Below are 21809 nucleotides of genomic sequence, written 5' to 3'. Positions count from 1 at the left end.
GCTCGAAGGCAGCTTGCCAGGCAGAGCCGGGGTGCCCATGTTTTCAGGTTCTCTGAGTTGCCAGGATCCTCATCTGGTGGGGCTGCTGCAGCTGTGAGCAGCTCCGGGAGCCTCGGAAATATTTCCAAAAGGTCAGAATGAAATGTCATTTTGAGTTTTTTCTAAATGAAATTTTGGAATTCCTGTTCATTTCTTGTTCCACTTCTAAAAAAGTTTACTTTCCCCCCCCCTAGATTTCCTGTGGAATGGAAATTCCAGTTTCTAGCCTGTTCCATTATTTATATTGTAGTAGCACCTAGGAACCCCAGACATAGACCAAGACCCCATGGTGCTAAGTGCTTCAAACACAGAACAAAAAGAAATGGCTTAAAACAAGAATTTAGTTTTTATAGCCCCAAACAGCTTACAATCTGTAGTGATGTTTAAGTTACACGTATATGTTGCAGTTGTGGGGTTAAGAATCAGTGAAACCAATACAAGGCAAGGACCTGATGTCACAAACCTTTGATCACACAGGCAATACCATTACTCATTTTGGATAGCATCTTTCATGAAAACAGTCTCCTTAAATACTGTAGAGTTACAAATACAATTGCATTAAATGATAAAGTTAGAGATAAATTATAAAGGGAAATGTTTTTTAAAATATCTATGTAATCTCTCAAAGCCTCAGATGTTATACTTAATTCCACATTTTAAAAAATGTTGCAAATTCATGAAGTAAAATGACTTTGCCCTGTTGTTCTTGTCCAGATATAGGACTATTTTGCATGAGAATTAGCCAAATAAGACAAAGTCTTTAAAATTTCAGATAGGAATCAGTTCAGATCAATTACTTGCAACCTTCTGCATTTTTTGTGTGTGAAAATATACAAAAAAGAGTCTCTTTATTTCTGAGTGTGAAATGATGGCGATGTTCTCCACTAGATTTCACACACAAAAAGTCAGCATTTCTCACCAGTTATAATAAAAATTAGTGGCAGAAGGAGAAGGAAATTAAGAGGATTAGGCTAAAGAGCAAAGAGTTCTTCTGAGATGAAATTTGAAATGAGATGGTAGATCAATAAGGCAGAGAGTGAAATCAGCAAAAAAACAGTCTTTCAATGACAGAGTTGATCATCTGTGTAGGATTCCACTTCCTTGTCCTTGGCTTTTTGCAGGCACCGGTTGTCCTGAGTCGAGATCACCATGATGTGAGTGGCACCGACAGTCCTTACAGAGAGACCTCAAACATTTATGATGGATCAGCTTTTTGTGCAGGTCAGCAAAGCAGCTGAGACTTGTCTATCTAGGCAAACAAAAGAAATGGCTTAAAATAAGAAGTTTTTATAGAACATTTGTAAATGGGTTTTGTTTAACCATTTAATCCCCATTAATCAGATTTCCTGTTATCTTGACGTGGAGGCTTTATGGGATGTAATTATGATACAGAAATTAGCCTGGAACTAGTTAAAGTAGAAGGGCCCTTGGTAACACCATTGTAAATCTAGACTAATGCTACAGAAATCACTGGAGTTATTCTAGATTTACACTGCTGTCATTAGAGAGTAGATTTGCTCCAGCTGGTGGAACGCTGTGCCTGATTTTGATCTTGCACCCGTGTAAATCAAAGGAACCCTCTGTGGAGATACAGCAATATTAACTTGATATAACCAAGATCAAAATCAGACCCTGTGTGTACAAAAAAGATTTGTACAGAATTGATACTCACATGGCCTTGTTCATTTTACTCTGTGCATTAACAAGAAAATACACTCAGATTCTGAGAGACAGCCCTTGTCATCAGGGAACACAGGCTGATGGTGGTTGCAGTGCAGTGAGAGTCAGGAGTTCTGGGTTAGATTCCAAGTTTTGCCACCAAGCTGCAGATTGACCTTGGCTAAATCACATAGATCCCCCTTTTTAAAAGGACCTTTAATTTTGGGAGCCCTAGAACCTGATTTTCAGAGTGGTGAGCACTTGGGAAAAATGTAGGCACTCAGCACTTCTGAAAAACAGGCCCAAAGTATCTCAGACTGGGCACCCAAAAATAGAGGCGCTCAAATCAGTCCACACTGTAAAATGTTGGCTTAACTCTCTCTCTGCCTCAATTTTCCAAACATAAAATGGGAATAATAATAAGAATTTGTGTAACCTCCAGGGTGTTGCAAGGTGTCACAAATTGCTGTTTGTGAAGTGCTTTAAGATCCTTGGAATACAAGGTGCGAAAGGGCTATAAGGGCAAAGTATTATTAGAAGTTTCCCAGAGTTGCAAAAATCGACTAACTTATATGTTAGCTGGGGATTCCAGTTCCATTTTTTAAAGTGAAATTTGTTTATTAGTGTTTTAAAAAAAAGTTTTCTTGAATTATATGGAAAATTGGCCCCCTTGAAAGATCTCCTCCAAACCCACTGGAATCAATGGGAGTCTTTCTATAGATTTCAGTGGCCAGTAGATCAACCCTTAGCTCTCCAAACTCCTAAGGATGAGCTCTCAGAGGGACTGGGGGAACATTTTAGATCTCCTCATTTGTCTCTTTTCTTTCAACATTGCAAAATCTGGTAGCTTATCTCCACTGGCCCTTTTGAAGTCTTCCTGTCCCTGAATGTTGGGATTTTCTGTAACTCTGGCCCATCTGTTTTGGTTTTGCATTAAATGCTGCAGCCTGATAATCAGTAGAGATGGTTCACCTCAGCCCAGGCAGATGCTGTTGAGGAAAGTGTCTTTCAATGCAGTCGTTCGCTCAATTAGTGACCTTTTCTAAAGCAGAGGGCTTGCAAATTAATGCAGCATTAAACTGCTTGCCATGCTTCCCTTCTAATCTTGACTCTTCTGAGGCAAAAGGCTGAGAAGGGAATGGAAGTTTTTACATGTTGAGTGTACAAGCTTATCCCTCCTGTCCCCGATGCCACCTGACAACATTATAATTATGTTAACTGCGTTATTAAAGTGACATTATGCCAGACAAGATGATGCCATAATGAAAGCTTTTTGACAGGGTTTTAACATGGATCAGTGGCTGCATTAGCTAGTTTTTACACTGAATATGTAGTACTTCAACGACACTGCAGATGTGGTTCTAGGGATGTGTTTATTTGTTTCTTTGGGTTAATTGTGAACTCATAAAACCAAAGCACGTGCTCTGTTGTTCCTGCATCAAATATCGTAGGGTCATATTTTCACTGCTGGTGTATGCAATTTTTTCCACACATGCACACTTCTGTGTGTACTTCGAGTTATTAAAACTGACACACAAAGCTGAAATTTAGAATTGGATATGCAAGTGTTAGTGCCACCTATTGCATGGACTGATGTGTGAACCATTTTTATGTGCACTTCAGAGGCAGCCATGCGCTGAAAATCAGGCCTCTGGTTTATTGTTCTGCTTTTTTAATCTGTGATTTTTAAAGAGATAAATATTCTAGGTAACTTCTGCAACTTCTAAGCATTAAGGGCAAGAGGTTCAGGGCAAAGCCTGCATACCACTTAAATCCCATGTAAAATCTCAAAATAAGACTTAATTAATGCACAGGCCTTTTTGCTGGCTCTCTGTATATAACAGAGATCTGTGAACTGGTGGTCTGAGCATGGGTTTGGTAATCAGGAACTCCTGATTTCTAGTCCTTGGCTTTTCCACTTTGTGTCTAGATTTTCAAAAGCATTGACTAATTTTGGATGCCCGTGTTTATGAGTGCCCAATGGGAGACTCCAGAACTGAGGCATCCAGAATTAGTGGACATTTTTAAACAATTGGGATCTTAACTTCCATGCCTCAGTTTCTCTGTCTGTGAATGGAGATGACAATACCCACCCAACTCTGACTTATAACCAAGGGTTATAATTAAATAATGTTCCTACCATGAAAAATGCCATGTCTATGCAAAGTCTTATCTATTCCAGTGAAGTGTTAGGACTGGTCTAAACCGGGAATTTACATCAGCCTAGCTATGTCTCTGAGGGGTGTGAAATATCCACAACCCTTTACAACATAGTTAAGCCGACCTAACCTCCGGTGTAGACCTTGCTAGGTCAAAAGAAGAATTCTACCATCAACCCAGTTACCCCCTGTTGGGGAGATGGATTACCTATGCTGACAGGAGATCCTCCTCCCATTGGCTGTGTTGCTATAGTGACTTAAGTGAAGACATACCCTTATTTACCAATTTTCTAGTTTTCCACAGTTCATCTTGCATAGGTCTCTCATTTTAGATCTCCACTTTATCAGTGTATAAAGAGTACTACAGTCCTGAGAGAGCAGAGCATTTTGTGATATTGGCATGTGTTTCTTCCTGTGTGGAAAGAAAGAGGATGGAAAAAATAGTCTCTTCCTTTTGTCCTCCCCAAATGTGAGAAAAGCATCGAAGTAACAACCACCATTACATGAAACAAATAAAGCAGTCTGGTGCTGCAATAACTCATTTCCTTTCTTTCTAGATATGGCGGTGCAGAACTTTGTAGGAGATGCTTTTCGAGGCGCCACTTGGGTTGCCTTACACAATGGTGGTGGAGTTGGCTGGTAAGGAGAATTTAATTTTATTTGAAGGGAAGAGCAGTTCCATCCAGTTAATGTGTGTGCGCATGTGTGAGGGGGAGAGAGAGGAGTCAGCATATGCTACTGCAGCAGTAAAAGGCCATGATCATGGGAACAACAGGGGTTTGGGTAAGGTACGTTCAAAGAGTATATTATAGGTTGAAGTGTGGTGTTATATGATGCTTTTTTAATTAATGTCCATGTGTCAAGAAAAAGTGTTTTAGACATTGGCCATAGCGCTATTTGGGAAACTTAATTTGCCAAACAAGGACAGACTGGCTTAGTCTTCTTGAACAGACCCCACTTCCAACATTGTCTTCACACATGAAGAATCAGAGTGTTAGTGGATGGATTGTGTTTAGGTTTCCCCTTAAGCTGCATTTAAATCAGTGACCTAAAGACCCCAATATAACATGCCCATGTGCTAAAGTGCAACCAAGGGTTGTTGATACAAAACAGCTCAGGTGCCAGCAAACTTTCCCCCCACCCCTGCCTTCTTCTTTCAGTTCTTCACTCCCCTTCTCTTGCTCATGCTTGGCAGGATAGAAGGCAGCAGCAACGCAAGGACTAGTTTAAACAACCGCTCCCTCATCACCTTAGACGCTGAACCTGCAGGGATTTTTAAAGTGAGAAGCAGAACAAGATGATTGTCATATAGGGAGATGGAGATTCATGTTTTCAAGAAAATTCTCAAAGGTCACATTCTGAACTTTGTCACACCAGTGTAAATCCACAGTAACTCCACTAAAAATTTACTCTGGACTAGCACTGATCTCAATTAGATCAGAATATGGCTGCTGTCTATGATGTCTTTCATCATGTTATCTAAGCACCTTGGATAGAAATGCCTAGATAGGTAGAAGCAGGGCAAATAAAATATTAAGAAGGTGCTTTTTTCTTTTGTTTTGTATGATTGTTTAAACTACCAAAGGATGATTCAGATAACTCACTTCTAGCAAATTTAAATTAATAAACGACAGAGCAGTTGGAACAAAATAATGACTATCAGTCTTCCTGTTTCAGGGCATAGGATGATCACCAATTACAAGCTGGAAATAAAAAGTCCTTCCCCCCCTACCTGTGCGCGCACGAGTGTATTGTAAGAGCTTCGTGCCTTCCTATGTTAAAGAATGCCAAAAAACCTATACTAAACTAAATCATGGTTCTTCAACCTAGGCCTCAATCTAGCAAAGCCCTTTAGCATGTGAGAAGTCCCACCAGTTGGACTACTCAAATGCTTAAAGTTTAACACGTGCTTAAGTGTTTTGCTGGATGGGGTTCTACATCCTGTGATGATGGGTGCACTGTAAATGTTACAGTAGATAGACGGATTGTTCTGGTATAATATATAGCAATTTGCTACAGCTTTTATAATATTGTTAGGGGGCTGCATTCTGCTCTCAGTTAAACCAATGTAAATCTGGAATAACTCCATCGACTGCAGAGTCAGATTCAGACCGGTGTAGCTTTTAGCAGAATTTAACCCTGGGCTGTTTGTTTAGGCATCCTTTGGCTCATTTATTAGAAGCAGAAAACTTCATTTTTAACAGTGTTTAAAAATGGTTTTCTTCAAAATATAGCAAAAATTGTCACCCTCTTTCCAGAAATCTCCATGTTTTTGGCATGAGCTTCCAGCAGACACAGCTAGAGGGAGGTCTTTAGGGTCAAGTGGGCCCATCTGCTAACAATTTACTGCAAAACCTGTACACTTGAGTGTTCTGGGAGTACAGTTGTTACATAAATCCATTATTAAATGTTTGCTTCAGTTGGTTTTTATTGGGTTTATTATTGATTATTAATAAAACAAATACAATTACATCATCATGCATACCATAAAGTTCTGTTTGCCTTACTCACCCATGCAGTCCCATGGTATTGCTTGGGTGAGTTAGGAGAGGAGCTGTAGGGCATTCACTGTGACAGCATTTTCTGGGTGAGTCTCAAGTATACAAGCTTACGGTGGTTGACTGTAGGGTAGGGATGTCTGATCAAGGATTTCAAGTCCATACAAGAGAAATGATAATACTGTAGTACCGCCATTTATTTTTCCTAAGCTCTGTAGGAGGATGTCTGACATTTCACTAAATGTCCTTTTTTCCCCCTAGACCGCTGCAGTGGGCTGCTAGTTTAGATTAAATCTCAGCCTGGCACATGAATTTAAGGGCAGGAAAGACTATTGCCATAGGGAAAACTGGTCACCACAAGTCTAACAAACTCCAACAAGTTTGGAAACCACAGCTAAAAATGTAATGTGAGGGGCATGAAGTTGCTGATGCTTCAGCTATTGGCACTGTCACTAGGATATTGTCCAGTGGAACAGCAGGTTGCTGAAAGGGGCACAACTTTGCTCTGAAATGCTGTAAAGAACCCACTCTCCTTCCAACATGTTCCAGAACAGCTGTAGAGATAATCAGAATTAAAGAGCTTGCAGCAAATGTTATCCAGAAAGGCACTGACTATTGTTAATTGGAGCCAAACCATCTCCCATCCTGATCAGATAGATCATTCTGTCTGCATTATTCTAACTCTAGTAATGTCAATGGAGTTACTACTAACTTATATCTGTGTGAGATGATCAGAATCAGGACCATAATCTTGGAGAAGTTGGATACACAGGTTGAAATCCTGGCCCCGTTGAAGTCAGAGTTTTGCCATTGACTTCAGTGGAGCCAGGATTTCATCCATAATGTCCATTAATGTTAATGTCTCTAAATCCCCTAAACTGCTCTGATAATCTTAACCATAGATGGTAGAGATGGAAAACAACTAGAGCTGAGTGAATAATTCATAATGAGTCATTTTTGTGCTGAATTTAGCCTTTTAATCAGCTAATGGAAAATCTGCCATAAGATCACTATGTCCATGAATGCATTTGTTGTTTAAATTTATTTGATTAATATCTTTAGGAATTGTTTATTCTTTGCATTGATTGTGAATGTTCAAAATTGAAGCTAAAGAAAAGACTATCTAATCCAGTGGTTCTCAAACGTTTTTCTGTGAAGGGCCCCTTTGGCATCTGACTAGATGTCATTTCATTTTTTTATACATAAGTTTAACGTTATTGTTATCGGGCCTACACACTTCATTTTATCTGTATTTCTGTTTCCCCTAAATGGGGGCATTACTTTCCTATCTTGAAGTGTTGTGAATCTTGGCATCCGTGGCAAAAAAATACTTCTAAACCCCCACAGGGAGGATGTGAATGAATGCACATCCATTCAAGTACCAGTATTACCTGAATGCCCCTGCGAATCTGGGAATACCTCCACCAATGTGACCTCTCACACTTTGTAGAGGGTGCCATTTTGTTCCTCCATGCAGCAAAGTGCTGGAACACTGTTTTGGCCCTGGCTTAAAGGGACGGGCCCCCGTATAACCCATGGTGGACCCCAATTTGGGAATCTAATCCATTGCCACTACTTCTTTTGAAAAACTTGACAAGAGCATGGGCCAGATTGGGATCTCAGTTACACTAGTGTAAATCTGGAGTCCACTGGCGTCAGTGGCATTACATCAGTGAGTAGAATTTGTGTCAGAGTATAATACAAATAGGGTGCTTTCTAAATGAATCAGAAAATTAGCAAATGAAATTTACTGGAATCCAAATACTCATGGAAAGGCGGGTACTGGTAACCCAGCCTACTGATTGCCATGGAGGATTTGGGGTTGGGGATTTGGTACAGTGCCTGATGGGCTCATTCTTGCTCACTTTACTCCTGGGAGTAGACTTGGTCCTAAGACTTGGTCCTAAGAGTTTTGCTTCCACAAAGAATATTGGAGGTGAAAATTGGGCCTGTCTCTGCACAAGCATTAATAAGCCACCAGATGTTGTAACAAATGTCATGTTATTAGATGCTACAGTCTGGAAAGCTTTCTGAAAGCCTTCACACTGCAGTGGTTCGGTTCTGTTGAACTAATCAAGGACATCCCCCAGGCCAGTTGGAGCTGCATCGTCCTTGCATTTGCTTCTTGGGAGAAAGAGAGGGATAATCTGAAGCTTTTCTTTAAAAAAAGAAACAATCTCCAACCATTACAAATCTACTTGATTTCCTTGTCATAAGGAACCAGATACTCTTTGGTTCCCTCTTTTCATACAGCAGTGTTGCACTTCAGCCGCTGAGAAGAACTTGTGTTGCACTGTAAAGACCACTGGGGACGTGAAAAGTCAGCTGGCCCTGCAATAGAGAAATCCTGTTGTGCATGGTGAAAATTAGCCATTTCATCTCCTTGATCTCAGTCGATGTAGGCTTTTCATCTGTGTGATTTATTTTTCCTCTTTCGCTTCCCTGATAACTGAAAAAGTTGTGTGTGTGTGTGTATAAACATATGTTAGAAAGAAATCAAGTTGACATTGGAATGTTGCTATTTAGAGAATTCAGAAATGAGAATCACAATTTATTTGGCAGCCAGCCTCCTCAGTAGATGTTTTGTTTTCATCGGAATTGTTGACAAATCTGATACTTCCTCCTTATGCAACTAAAGAAATGTCTTTCCTCTGTTTTGATTTACTGAGTTATAACCTTGTAACACAAAAAGAAAAACAGGATTAGTATTTAGATTAGCTGGATCTGCATCACATGCACTGTTGATGTGGGTACAGAATAATGCAGGCTTGGCCATAATTATAGCAACTGAATGTCATTGATTTCTTGAGGCCTGTTTATTTGCACAAGAATATATATTAGCATGAGGTCTATGTAACCTGTAGTAACAAAAAGTTAGAGGTAATTTAAGCATTGAACAACACAGTTGCCAGTGTGACATCTTGATTGTGAGAGGGGCCTGGTTTTCTTTGATCACCTTAGGAGGAGGCATCTGGAAATTATAGGAGGTAGTTTAGGTCAAAGTACCACATGTTTCTTTAATTACTTGAAAATATTACCCAAGACTAATGAAGGCAGAGTACTCTCCTTTAAAAGTAAGAGGTTTTGTTGGAAAAGCCATCTTAACACACATCACTTGCTTGGGGTTTAATTTATGGGTCTGTTTTTAGATAGTAGGCCAGATTCTAATCTGTTGTTACATTGGTGTAACTCCATTAAAATCAGTGGAGTTACTCTGGATTTACGCGAGTATTAATAAGATCAGGAATTTAGCCCTTCACCTCCACACTTCAAAGAATATTCCTTAAGGCGTTGTTCTCAGAAGGGATCTTTTGTCACTGAAAAGAACATCTCTGCAAGTGTAGAATATTCTCTTTGGCAAAAAAAAAAAAAAAAAACCCAAGCAAACAATAACTAGAGATCTAATTTTCTTACTGTTCTATCTTGGTAGTGAGCTGATCTGAGATATTAAACCGGATCCTGATCACAGTAACACTGGAATAAGCATTGAAATTGACAAGAGTTACTCTGGGTGTAGATGGTGTAATTGAGAGCAGAATTTGAAATTCTGGCTAGAAGTTATCAGTCACACTCAGTGGACCACAGACAAGGTGGGAGAGGCTTTTAATGGACCAACTTTTGTTGGTGAGAGACTAGCTTTTGAGTTTACACAGAGCTCTTCTTCAGGTCTGGGAAACTTAATCAGAGCGTCTCAGCTAAATACAAAGTGGAATAGATTGTTTAGCATAAGTAGTTAACATATATTTCAAGAGACCATTCAAGGTGAAGTGGCCCGTTAACACCCCATGGGTCATAGGGAGGAAAGGAACAGAGGAATGACCCTCCCTTTTTTCCCCTCCCAAGGGAAGCAGCTGGGAGGAATAGTAAGTGGGTTATAGATTGTTGTAATAGGCTATAAATCCATTGAATTTATTCGGTCTTTTCCTCCCTATGTTTGGAGGGGTGTTAACGGGCCACTCCATCACATCATGGTCCCTTGAAATACGTTAACTACTTATGCTAAACAATCTGTTCCACCTTGTATTTAGCTGTAACACTGATTAATTTTCCCAGACCTGAAGAAAGAAGAGCTCTGTGTGTGGCTCAAAAGCTTCTCTCTCTCACTGACAGAAGTTGGTCCAATAAAAGATATTACCTCACTCCTTGTTCCTCTAATATCCTGGGACCGACCAGGCTACAACAATACTGCACATATCAGTCAACCAAAGTGCAGCGTAGAATGAGTGGATGTTATTCTCATGGATGCTTCTGTTTCTTTACAAAATTCAGTTGTAACTGACTCTAACCAAAATGGTAAGATATAGTAAAGTGCACCAATTTGTCATGCAGTGGGTGTGCAAAATGTATTTTCCATACACCACCATTTACATCACTGCTGGATTTGGGAATGGAAATGAATGGGATTACTCCTTATTAACACGTGCCATCAACAGAATTTAATCTGGGATCTAGGATGAGCTTCTGATCAGTTGAATTGGTGTGAATCCAGAATAACTCCACTGAAGATCTCATAACTGAGATACTCGTGCCCGTTTAAAAGAAAAAAAGTGTAAAAGTGTAACCAAATAGGCACAATGAAGCTGTTTTACAAGAAGCAATTCATGGTAGTGCTAAGGGATGTGGATTGGTGGTAAGCTCCATTTGAAGAAGAACACAATACCTGTTTCATATCTCTTTGCTTAACTTCTATGAATACTCGCTTCCAGAAAGCATCCCAGAAAGAGGAGATGGCAGACAGCACCCTAGACATGAGCATATAATGCAATATAGTAGCAAAGAAACCAATACAAATTTGGGCTACCTAAGCAATGGTATCATAGGGCAGGGAGGTAACAGTCCCTCTCCATGTACCACTTGTTTGACAGCACCTGTAATATTATATTCAGTTCTGGGCACCTCATTATGAGAAAATAAACATTCAAACATTCAAAAAACAGAATTTGCAGTCTACAGGAAATCCCAATATTTTGACATTCCTCGGGCTACTAGAATGATCCGAGGAATGGAAAATCTGCCTTATGAAAGGAGACTCAAAGAGCTTGGCTTGTTTAGCCTAACCAAAAGAAGGCTGAGGGGAGATATGATTGCTCTTTATAAACACCTCAGAGGGATAAATACCAGGGAGAGAGAGGAATTATTTAAGTTTAGTACCAATGTGGACACAAAAACAAATGGATATAAATTGGCCATCAAGAAGTTTAGACTTGAAATTAGACAAAGGTTTCTAACCATCAGGGGAGTGAAATTCTGGAACAGCCTTCCAAGAGGAGCAGTGGGGTCAAGAAACCTATCTGGCTTCAAGACTGAGCTTGGTAAATGTATGGAAGGGATGGTATGATGGGACAGTCTAATTTTGTTGTTAAGAGTCCTGTATCACCTTAAAGACTAACAAATTTCTGCAGGCATAAGCTTTCGTGTGCTGCAACCCACTTCATCAGATGCATGACTCTCATTTTTGCTGTATACAGACTAACACGGCTACCCCTCTGTGACTGATCTTAGATTACTAGTGGTAAATATGCCGAATGGCCTGTGAAGGGATGTTAGATGGGGTGGGTTCTGAGTTACTACAGAGAATTCTTTCTGTGTCTCTGACTGGTGAATCTTGCCCGCATGCTCAGGGTTTAGCTGATCGCCATATTTGAGGTCAGGAAGGAATTTTCCCCCAGGGCAGATTGGCATAGGCCCTGGGGTGTTTTCACCTTCCTCTGTAGCATGGGGCATGGGTCACTTGCTGGTGGATTCTCTGTACCTTGAAGTCTTGTAAATCATTATTTGAGGACTTCAATAACTCAGTCTTAGGTTAGGGGTCTATTACAGGAGTGGGTGGCTGAAGTTCTGTGGCCTGCATTATGCAGAAGGTCAGACTAGATGATCATAATGGTCCCTTCTAACCTTAGAGTCTGAGTCTGTCACAAAATGAGACAAAAATTTGGCATCGGATTTTTTTGTTGAAAATTCTATTTGGAAATGTCAATATGAAAAACTTTGATACTTTCAATCAAAATGTAATGTTTCATTTCAAAATGCTGACATTTTTAACTTTTGAAAATATAAATTTGAAAAACTTCATTTAGAATTTTCCTTTTTAAAAGTTGAAAAATGTTGCCGATTGACATTTTCCTGTGAAAAATTTCAATTTCAGCCAAACTCCCTACCTCATCAGGACAGTGTTCTGGTCATAAAAATTTGATCAGGTCAAAAAGATGACAAACTGGAGGGAGTTCAGAAACTGCAACAACAGTGGTCATGGGGCTGGAGGAATGGATTTACCAGGAAAGATTAGAGTTGAACATGCCTAACTCAGCTATATGGACACATGGGGAGGACGTGGCTTATAAATACTTGAAAGGGGATAAACACCAGAGAAGGAAAGGGATTATTTAGGGTGGCACAAAGGGGGAATAACTTGGAGTAATGAGTTGACATTATGGGAAAATGTAGGCTGAATATCAGAAAGTACTTCTGAGATCTATGAGGCTATGATATAGATTCCTAGAGGTTGTGGTGAGAATTTCATTTCTTGGGACTAGATAAGACAAAACCCTGGCAAATATTCAGTACGGAGCAATCATGCACTGGCCCAGAGGGATGGACTGGAAGAGAGACCTAATCTCTGTTCTTTCACCTGACCCAGAGAGATATCTGATTTGCATTTCCTGAGCTGATTAACTATACAAACAATTAAACTAATTCAGTCAAATTCTGCTGTCAGATACACCCGTTAACTTTATTCAGGTTTCATGAGCAGAAATTGTCCCATTGTCTGATACATTTTGAGTTGGTACCCCCAGGCTCCTTTTAAATATTAAACTAACACCAGCCAAGAATGTTTTTGACCTTGTATATACCTTATGCAGCGTTAGATAACAAACCAACAAAACAGGAATCTGAGTGTGGTGTTAAACCATGCAGGCTGGATTCCCAAGTCAAATGAGATCTGTGATCAGAATTTTGACCTATGTTTTTAGGCTATTTCCCCTTCTCCCCTCCCCCAAAAAGAAAAGCTTTATTTCCAGTTCTTTTACAGCCAAACTGATGCTTCCCCAAATAAAGCCACTCTCCAGCCAACATGGCAGCATCTTCAAAATTCAGCTGTGATGTCTCTGAACATCTATGCATCTCATTTCAAAATAAGTGGCTAATTGTGAAATTACTTAGACAGATGTGCCTTAGCATGATGACTAAAATGTTTTTTTTAGAAACACTCCAATTCTCTCTCTCTCTAGCTTCAGGGGAGTATGAATAGGTCGGTCTGTCGGTCTAGATACCAACATGGCCCTCATCACCGCAGTATCTGAATGCCAGACCTCAATGCAGCAGACATGAAAGGCTTAACCTTTAAGAAACCCTGTGAGTTTAGCTCTTTAATCAGCAGCAATGCTGGCATTTCTAGATTTGTTTTAAAGCAAGTGCTATGTGGAACATACTGTTCTCAGGAGACCTACAGCAAGCTTAGCTTCTGGCACTGCCATTTGGGTCAGAAATGGGGGTTGCTGGCTGGTAATGTGGGAAAGTACAGAATGGGCTTCCTACCCTTTTCTACGTTAGGACTTTGGTTTCCAGTACTGCTAGTTTTACATCTTTTAAGTACAAAGATTCACTGACTGTGTGCTGTATCCAATTTCAACAATATTATCCAGGCCTAATTTAGATTTTCCTCTCCTCCTTTTCCCCCATGCAGCTGACTGGAGTGATACCTTTTGGATTGGTTTGTGTAATTTTTTTTTTTTTAAAAAAGGTTTATTTTAAAAATGTAAATACTTGCATTTTAAAGGGGCGAAGTGGTAAATGGAGGGTTTGGCCTTCTTCTGGATGGATCAGCAGAGGCTGAGGAACAAGCTAAGATGATGCTCAGCTGGGATGTTTCCAATGGAGTAAGCAAAATCTGTTTTCTGTATTGACTTGAAATATTGCTTTCCTTCTTCAAAACATAGAAGTGCTTGGTGTTCCAGCAATATTCAAAGTGTACCGTGAAATAGGCAGAGTAACGAACTCTGCCAACTATTCTCTGATATGTACTATTTATAGGCCTGATCCAAACCCCACTGACGTCAACGGGAGTCTTCCGTCAACTTCAATGCGCTTTGGGGTCAGACTTTTCTTTTTTTTTTTTTTAAAGACCCGATAAATGTAGGGCTTTTCGGACCTTATCTTGAGAGATCCAGTGCACCCTTAACCCCCACTGAATTCAAAATGTATAAAAGGCCTGCTCATCTCCCATTTACATCAATGAGAGGTTTTTTTTCCCGATATTGTCAGTGGAAAGGGAACAACCCCAAGACACCTTTAAATTAGGCACCTGTGGCCACTTTTATTCATGGGTACATACCACATTCTCATTAGTCTAACATTTAATACTAAGTGCCAGTTATGTGCAAACTCAAATCAGTTTATTTCTTTGGACTGCCATGAACCAGGAGCTTGGGCTGAGTTTCCTTGGCCTGATGGAGCATGTAAGCCATCCTAACACAGTGGGTTTGTCCTCCTTTAGTGCCTCGGTCAATATGTGTTTATGGCTCTACTCCCGTGCTTGGGGGTACTAGAAGTGGTCATTTAGATCAAGCAGGAAAGGCTATGATTTTTAGATCCAGATTTTCTGGGTTCAATTCCTGTTGGCAACTCCCTACAGCAGCATACTTACATACGGCAAAATTATAAAGGACAAAATGTGCTGAGTTTTAAGAAAACTTTGCCTGTTCGTAGTGACTTGATGCAGTGGTGCTGGAACCGCACCCCCGGGTTGAAGTAGTAATAACATGCATCAAATACCTGGTTTCCATCATCAGCACACCCACTATAAAAATTTTTCCAGCACTCCTGACTTGATGTCTCTCAGACCTACTGAGACTATTGCTTGCCAATTCCGATGTTGTCTGTTTATGTTTTATTTCTCAAAAGAATTTGGTGAATTCTGTTGCCTTTCTTGCATTAGATCTGAAAAGAGGTTCTCTCCAGAGATCATGGTAAAAAAACCAGGAGGAGGAACAATCCTCATGCACTCCCTGCACCAGATCGGATAGAATAGATAAATCAGTGAGGAAGAAAGAAGATTAATTTAATCTCTAGACTTGAGTAATGGAGGCAGATGCTTAACAAGCATAATTTATCAGACAGCCTATAAAACAACAGTCTGGTAGAAGATTTACTTGCAATGTGATTTATTGCAAGCAATAGCACCACTTCTTAGCACACCGTTTAAAAAAGACAATCTTAGAATACTGTCTATATTCTTACATCCAAGAAGGAAAATAAATTGGACAGTACACTAGATAATACACTGCAAGGAATAATCCAACATGTTCAGGAGACGTTGACTGGTTGACTTAATAGTTCTTTATTTGTATAATCCTCAAAATGTATTAATCCTAAATTGATCGCATGCTTAAGTACTTTGCTTAAACTGGGACTTTAAACTTTACTTTACTTTGAACTGGGACCTTAAGCATTTGCCTACTTTGAAGTCTGACCAAATACTTCAAACACTGATTTGTAATGCATAATAACATAATATTTCTAGGCCCGTTGTGTATTGGATTGCACCTGTGTAAGGCCTGAGTAAAGAGCTCAGGATTCGGCCCATGATGCTTGTGTTAAATGACATCATGGATATATGATATAATAAATTAATAATTGAGAATAGTTAGATAGCACAAATATATTCGTGATAAGCCTAAACCAAGAAGTTCAGATCTACATCTGACCTTTTCCAAAGTTCAAGGAGATTTGGATCTGTCATTCTTCTTCAGATCTATTTTACAAATAAACATAAATCCGAATCTTCGCATTTCTTTTAAAGTTCTAAGAGAGGGTTTGATCTGATGTTCAGGTTTGGGCATAACTCTGCCATAGACAGTCTCTTAGCCTTCCACTTCTAAAGACTATGGGTTGAATTCTCCGCTGATGTAAATGGCTTACAGCTCCATTGACTTCAATGGTGTTTCGCCCATATACACTAGCAGAGAATTTGCCCCCTTGGTTTCCAAATCATACCAAGGGTTCAATTTGAAAATATATACAGTGATCTCTTCATCCTCCCATTGTAACTATTTGTCCCATAACAAAATCAGTGATTGTTAGATCTAGGTCTGAAATAGCAACTAGTTTTGCAGATCTGGATTGAGATGCATTAATTTTTCCTTGTAAGGGACTTTTGCAAAGCATCTTATTACAATGTGCCTTTCTCTAGCCAGTGCTATCAACCCATAATTTTTAATTGGACTGGAATGCATCAAGACCATCCGAAACCTTTTTTTAAATATGCTTAGGGTGAAAGAGCTAGGTATTACACAAATGATTTCTTATGTTGGTAAAGAAACTGGGAACTAGCACAAGTTTGGTAGATTTGTTATAATTAAATTGTGTGTATGGGGTGAAGTGAGATGTGGGGAGATTCAGTTGCATTTTTTACATCCATTTACTTTCACCACTTTTGTGATCTGACAGGTAGCTAGACGTTGTTGGTCGGGCAACAGCAATGCTTATGAAACGATTTGCCAAGCGATGGAGGAGAATGGTAAATTAAAGGTGACTCTCCCACACAAGGTGGTAGATGAAAGCATTTTGGAGCAAGCACTGCATCATTAATTGCATTCTGAATTCATCATGCTCCTTTCAGATAGACTTTGAAGTTGCTTTCTTGTTACCCTATCTCACTCTCTGGTAATATAATAAATGCATTGCAAGTGTGTCTCCCATGTGAGCAGTTCTTTTCATTCATCATTAGCAAGGTAATGCTGAGGCTCACTACATTTAGGGTCTGATCGAAACTCCATTGAAGTCATTGGGAGTTTTTCCATTGACTTCATTGAGACTACTCCTGGAGTAAGATACCCTTATTCACACTGAATAGTATCGGAATCTGGGCCTAACAAATTAAGCTACATAGAAAACATCCATTCCTGTCTGACCTTCAGAAATCTGAGAGGTTCTTTGGCCTAGTGGGTTGAGTTAGGAAACAGGAATTCTCAGCTCAGCTCAGGTCTGCCTGGTTCTGCCATTGTCTCATTTCATTGCCTTAGGCAAATCAGTTCTCATGTCCGTGAGGCAAATTCAACCCTGTAATAAGCACATTCATCTCCTATTGGCTTTGGTTGGACTTGTGCCTGTTTATGGCAAGGCTGGATTTGGTCCTGTGTGCCTCAGTTTCGCTACATGTAAAGTGAGCATGATAATAGTCGCTTCCTAGGACATTTGAGAATGAATGAATATTTTCACAGAGCTTTGGAAACGAAATGCGTTATCTGCATACTGTAAGTGCTAAGTATGACTGTCCAGGAGCTGCAAGGCAGGGGGAAGAAGTATACCTTGCAGAAACATGGATGCTGCCCTTCTTTGGCTCACAAATAGGGGAAATGAATGTGACTAATCCTGTTATTGCCCTGGCATAAAACATCTGCAGCCACTAATTGGTTAACTTGTATTTAAATTGTGATCTCCAGATATAATCTGAGATATAATTTCCTTTCTCCATGCACAAGTTGAAGACATATTGTCAGCCTTTGTCACTCACGTTACTATTTTGCACCCAAACTGTTGGGCCTTTGTTTGCAAGTGCCATTGCCTGCAATCTGAATGTACTAAACACATGGTATGTCATTCCAAAGCAATTCCTGTCCATTCCCTTCAGCCTCACCAACTGAAAATTCAAAGGCGAAAAGGACTTTGTACTTAGAGTAAGAACATAAGATCGGCCATGTGACGCTGTCTGGTACATGAGTGACCATTTATAATATTATTGATATCGAAATTGCAAAACTGCAATAATTCATACAAGATAGGCCATGTCAGGTACCATGGGAAAGGTTATAATTTGCTAAGTATGATAATATTGTTTATACATATGTGTATGTATCATCTTTGTATCGTAAATTTTGGATATGTGTGATATATCTGTATCCAAAAACTTGTGCTTTATTAGTGGTTTACACCCCCCAGGCAGATTAGTGTCAGCATTGCTGACTTATCAAAGGCCATCACCTATACAATGAATCCAGGGAGAGAGAGAAGCCAGGGTTCCGCCCATGAGTCATCAGGACATGTAGGGACATGCCTGTGTGGTCAAGGGGACTGAAGTGCTTTCCCCTGTCCATGTGCTGTGAGCTTGTGTTTGAAACAAGCCACATGGCAGACCAGAGACTATAAAATGCAGCGGCATTATCTTCATCTTGTCTTCATTCCTACTTTCTACCTCTGGATCACCTATTCTACATCTGAAGCTGTGAAACAAAGGACTGAGGCCCATCCAGGTACTGGGTGTACTCCAGAGGGACTGTGCAAACCTGCAGACTCCACAGTTCTGCTAAGAATCTGATATATCTGGACTCTGAAGTCACTTGTGTGTATCTGATTGCTTTGATCATTTAACATCTCTCATCTTGTTTGTTTCTTTCCTTTTTAAATAAACCTTTAGTTTTAGATAGTAGAGGATTGGCTGGCAGCGTAGTATCTTGGATAAAATTCAAACTCATATTGATCTGGTAATGTGGCTGACCCTTTGGGAATCAGGAGCACTGTTTGTGACTGGTTGGTAAATATAACTTCAGTATTAACCACCAGTTTTGGGTGAATCTTCTCTCTTTTTGCAGCCTGCCCTGACCGTGGCATTTTTAGTGGGCTACCCTAGGCACAGATGGGTCACAGGCCATACTGAGACAGACCAATGATCCATCTAGCCCAGTATCCTGTCTTCCAATAGTGGCCAATGCCAAGTGCTTCAGAGGGAATGAACAGAACAGATAATCATCAAGTGATCCATTCTCCGTTTCCAGCTTCTGGCAAACAGAGGCTAGGGACACTTCAGAGCATGGTTTTGCATCCCTGCCCATCCTGGCTAATAGTAAATTGATTTATCCATAATTACAGCTGGCATTTCTGATCTGTCTGTAGATGGCAGCCATTTTGCTAAAAGCATATGAGAGATGTTGTGAAATTGTGTTCTGGCAATAGCATTTGGTAAGAGATTAAACCTATTACTGTCTTGCTATAATGGGATTTAACCAAAAAAGCCTGACTAAAGTCATATCAGGATCAAGACCAAAATGTTTAACAGTTCAAAGCCAAAATTTTAAATAATAGGAGCCTAAGTTAAGTTCAGTTCCTGAATCCACAGTGTTTTTAATGCTGGTCTACTTTTTTTATGGGGAAGCCAGGGGGAGAATTTTGACAAAAGTTCTAATTCAATTAAAAATGGGAAATTTGCATATTCTCCCACCTCCCCCCCCATTTTTAGACCAGCTGTAATACACTCAATGTTCCTAGGCCAAGAATAAAACCCCTTCTATTGATATAGGCTATGTCTACACTAGAAGGCGATGCCAGTATAGTCTTTGTAACATAGAAACTCTGAATCCTAAACTCCAGCCTTTTTTGCTTGTCTCCAGACAGACTTGTATTTTTAGAGCATTATCACTGGGGTCTCCTGCTCCAGTTACAGTGAACGCTATTGCTGTATGAGGTTCAAAACGTTACAAAAAATTACGACAGTATTAAAAATTGTTTGAAGATCATCCAGTAGTTTTCTTTCATACAGCCCAAATAAATCTGCAGCACAACCAAACATCATAGATAGACAGGATAGGCTTTCTTTCACACACTAATTCTGCACAGAGCCAAATGGAGATTCCCTTTCTTCTCCCCTCTTAGGCCCACCATAACCATGTTGACAAAGGACGTGATGTGGCTTGATGTAATTGGAAGAAGCTTTGCTCGTTGCATCCTAAATCCTAGCATTAATTCTATGTAGTTATGTTTTGTTCTAGTTATCAGTGACTTTGACCCAAAGGTTGGGGTTTTGTAATATATAAAAAATGAGTTTATTTCTTTTGGGCTGCCATTAGTTCTTCAGTCTAGATGTGACCTTTGTATTTCCTATGACTGATGTGCCTGCAATGTTGAATTCAGATTCAACTCAGTTCCTTTCTAGCCATGATGGATCTTTGCTGGGACTAAACAAAGACCATACCATCCTCTGTGGGATTCCTGTGATTGGAAGTGTTGGGAGTATGTACTATATACATCTTACTTTCCCTTTCTGCTTTGTGGCTAATGCACATTAAACCAGGTGAATGCCAACTCTCTGCACTCTATTAGTGTCTCAGGTGCCATTTTAAAGTACAGCGTGGTCTCATTCAAGATTATAATTTTTCTCCTGATCACATACCATATTATTTACAGCTGTACAATATAAATTGTGTCCCTACTTCAGCCAAACATCCTGGGAAGTGAAAATCGTGGTAGATTGAAATTGCTACATAGTATAGAAGAACAATTGCCAAGTTACACAACTACAATTTAAGTAGTTATCAGCCAAACTTGACAATCTGTACTTTGACCTGTATACATACTTATCTCAAAAATACTCCCATTGATTTAAACAAGAGTTGGATTGGGCCCAAAGTTAGCATCTTGATAGCTACCTCTTATGAAATCATTACCACCTTTTGACTTCAAAGATTTTTTCTTACTTTAACGGCATTGCGGGACTGTTCTGTCATTAATAAATGGCCAGCAAAAACATCAGCTCTTTGTGCTGAAGGAATTTAAGATATAAATATAACCTAATCCTCTTGTTAATCTACTGAGGGAAAAGGCTGCTTTATACTAAGGAAATCTTTATTATGAATATTTTAGATCCATTTTTATTATACCAGTTACATTCTCATAGTGTGCTCAGCATGGTACAACAGATAAAAAGAGACATGATCCTAGCCTCAAGGATTTTTATGATCAGGGCCTGATTCTGCAAACTTTCCCATGCGTAATCCTACTGAAGTCAATGGCAGCAAGTACCAGGACCAGGCCATATGTAGACAAAGAACAGAACCCAAACATAATCTCCATACAAGATTTATTGGTTGAGATCAGACCTTACAATCAGTTTTAGTTAGGCTCGTCTATTTACTAATTAGCGTGAGCAACGCAAGATGGCTGATGGAACAGCAATGAAAGGACTTAAATGAACCCATGATTAATTCATCATATTTAATTACATCCCTTGCCCTTTTACTAATTATGACATATATATACACACATGCTTTGTAATTGTGTAGCCCTTTCGACTGAGGATCTCAAAGCATTTTGCAAATGTGAATTAATTGAGTCTCATGATACCTTGCTGGGATGATAAAGCAAACAGGTTTCCTATTACCAACCACTGGGGTGAAGCAGCAGCTAATTAAGAGCATGTTGAAACCATACACAAGACGGGCAAAGTTTCTTTTTCAGAGCTCATCCAAGCCTCCTGCCTTGTCTTGCAGAGAAGCCAGATTTCTGAATGTGTGATTGCTCTACCCCTTCCATGGGGAGATTGATGTCATTTCTAGGATGATGACTTCACTGTTAGAGAAATCAAGCTGTTGAAGGAGAGTGCTCTTATTCAAACAACATGTACGCAGTCATAATAACAGACACCCATACAATGACTGACAGAGTAAATGAATTGCTGTAGCAATGT

General features: G+C 39.7%; 1 protein-coding gene across 3 annotated transcripts in view; it reads left to right on the top strand.

Annotated features, from left to right (window-relative positions):
* UROC1 (urocanate hydratase 1) overlaps nt 1-20458 on the top strand; it is a 75817-nt gene extending 55359 nt beyond the window's left edge. For all 3 annotated transcript variants that reach the window (XM_067544320.1, XM_067544319.1, XM_067544321.1), the window contains 4 exons: nt 1161-1260; nt 4415-4496; nt 14133-14232; nt 16802-20458. In XM_067544320.1, coding sequence (XP_067400421.1) covers nt 1161-1260; nt 4415-4496; nt 14133-14232; nt 16802-16942 — 423 coding nt within the window. In that variant the 3' untranslated portion in view covers nt 16943-20458. The remainder of the gene's footprint in view (nt 1-1160; nt 1261-4414; nt 4497-14132; nt 14233-16801) is intronic.
* Nucleotides 20459-21809: the final 1351 nt, after the last annotated feature.

Source organism: Emydura macquarii, unplaced genomic scaffold (genome assembly GCF_026122565.2).
Source record: "Emydura macquarii macquarii isolate MOO-44397 ecotype Brisbane River unplaced genomic scaffold, CSIRO-AGI_Emac_v2 contig_968, whole genome shotgun sequence".
NCBI classification, from domain to species: Eukaryota; Metazoa; Chordata; order Testudines; family Chelidae; genus Emydura; species Emydura macquarii.
The sequence above is the reverse complement of the archived record's forward strand: the minus strand, read 5'-3'. Positions and strand labels throughout refer to the sequence as shown.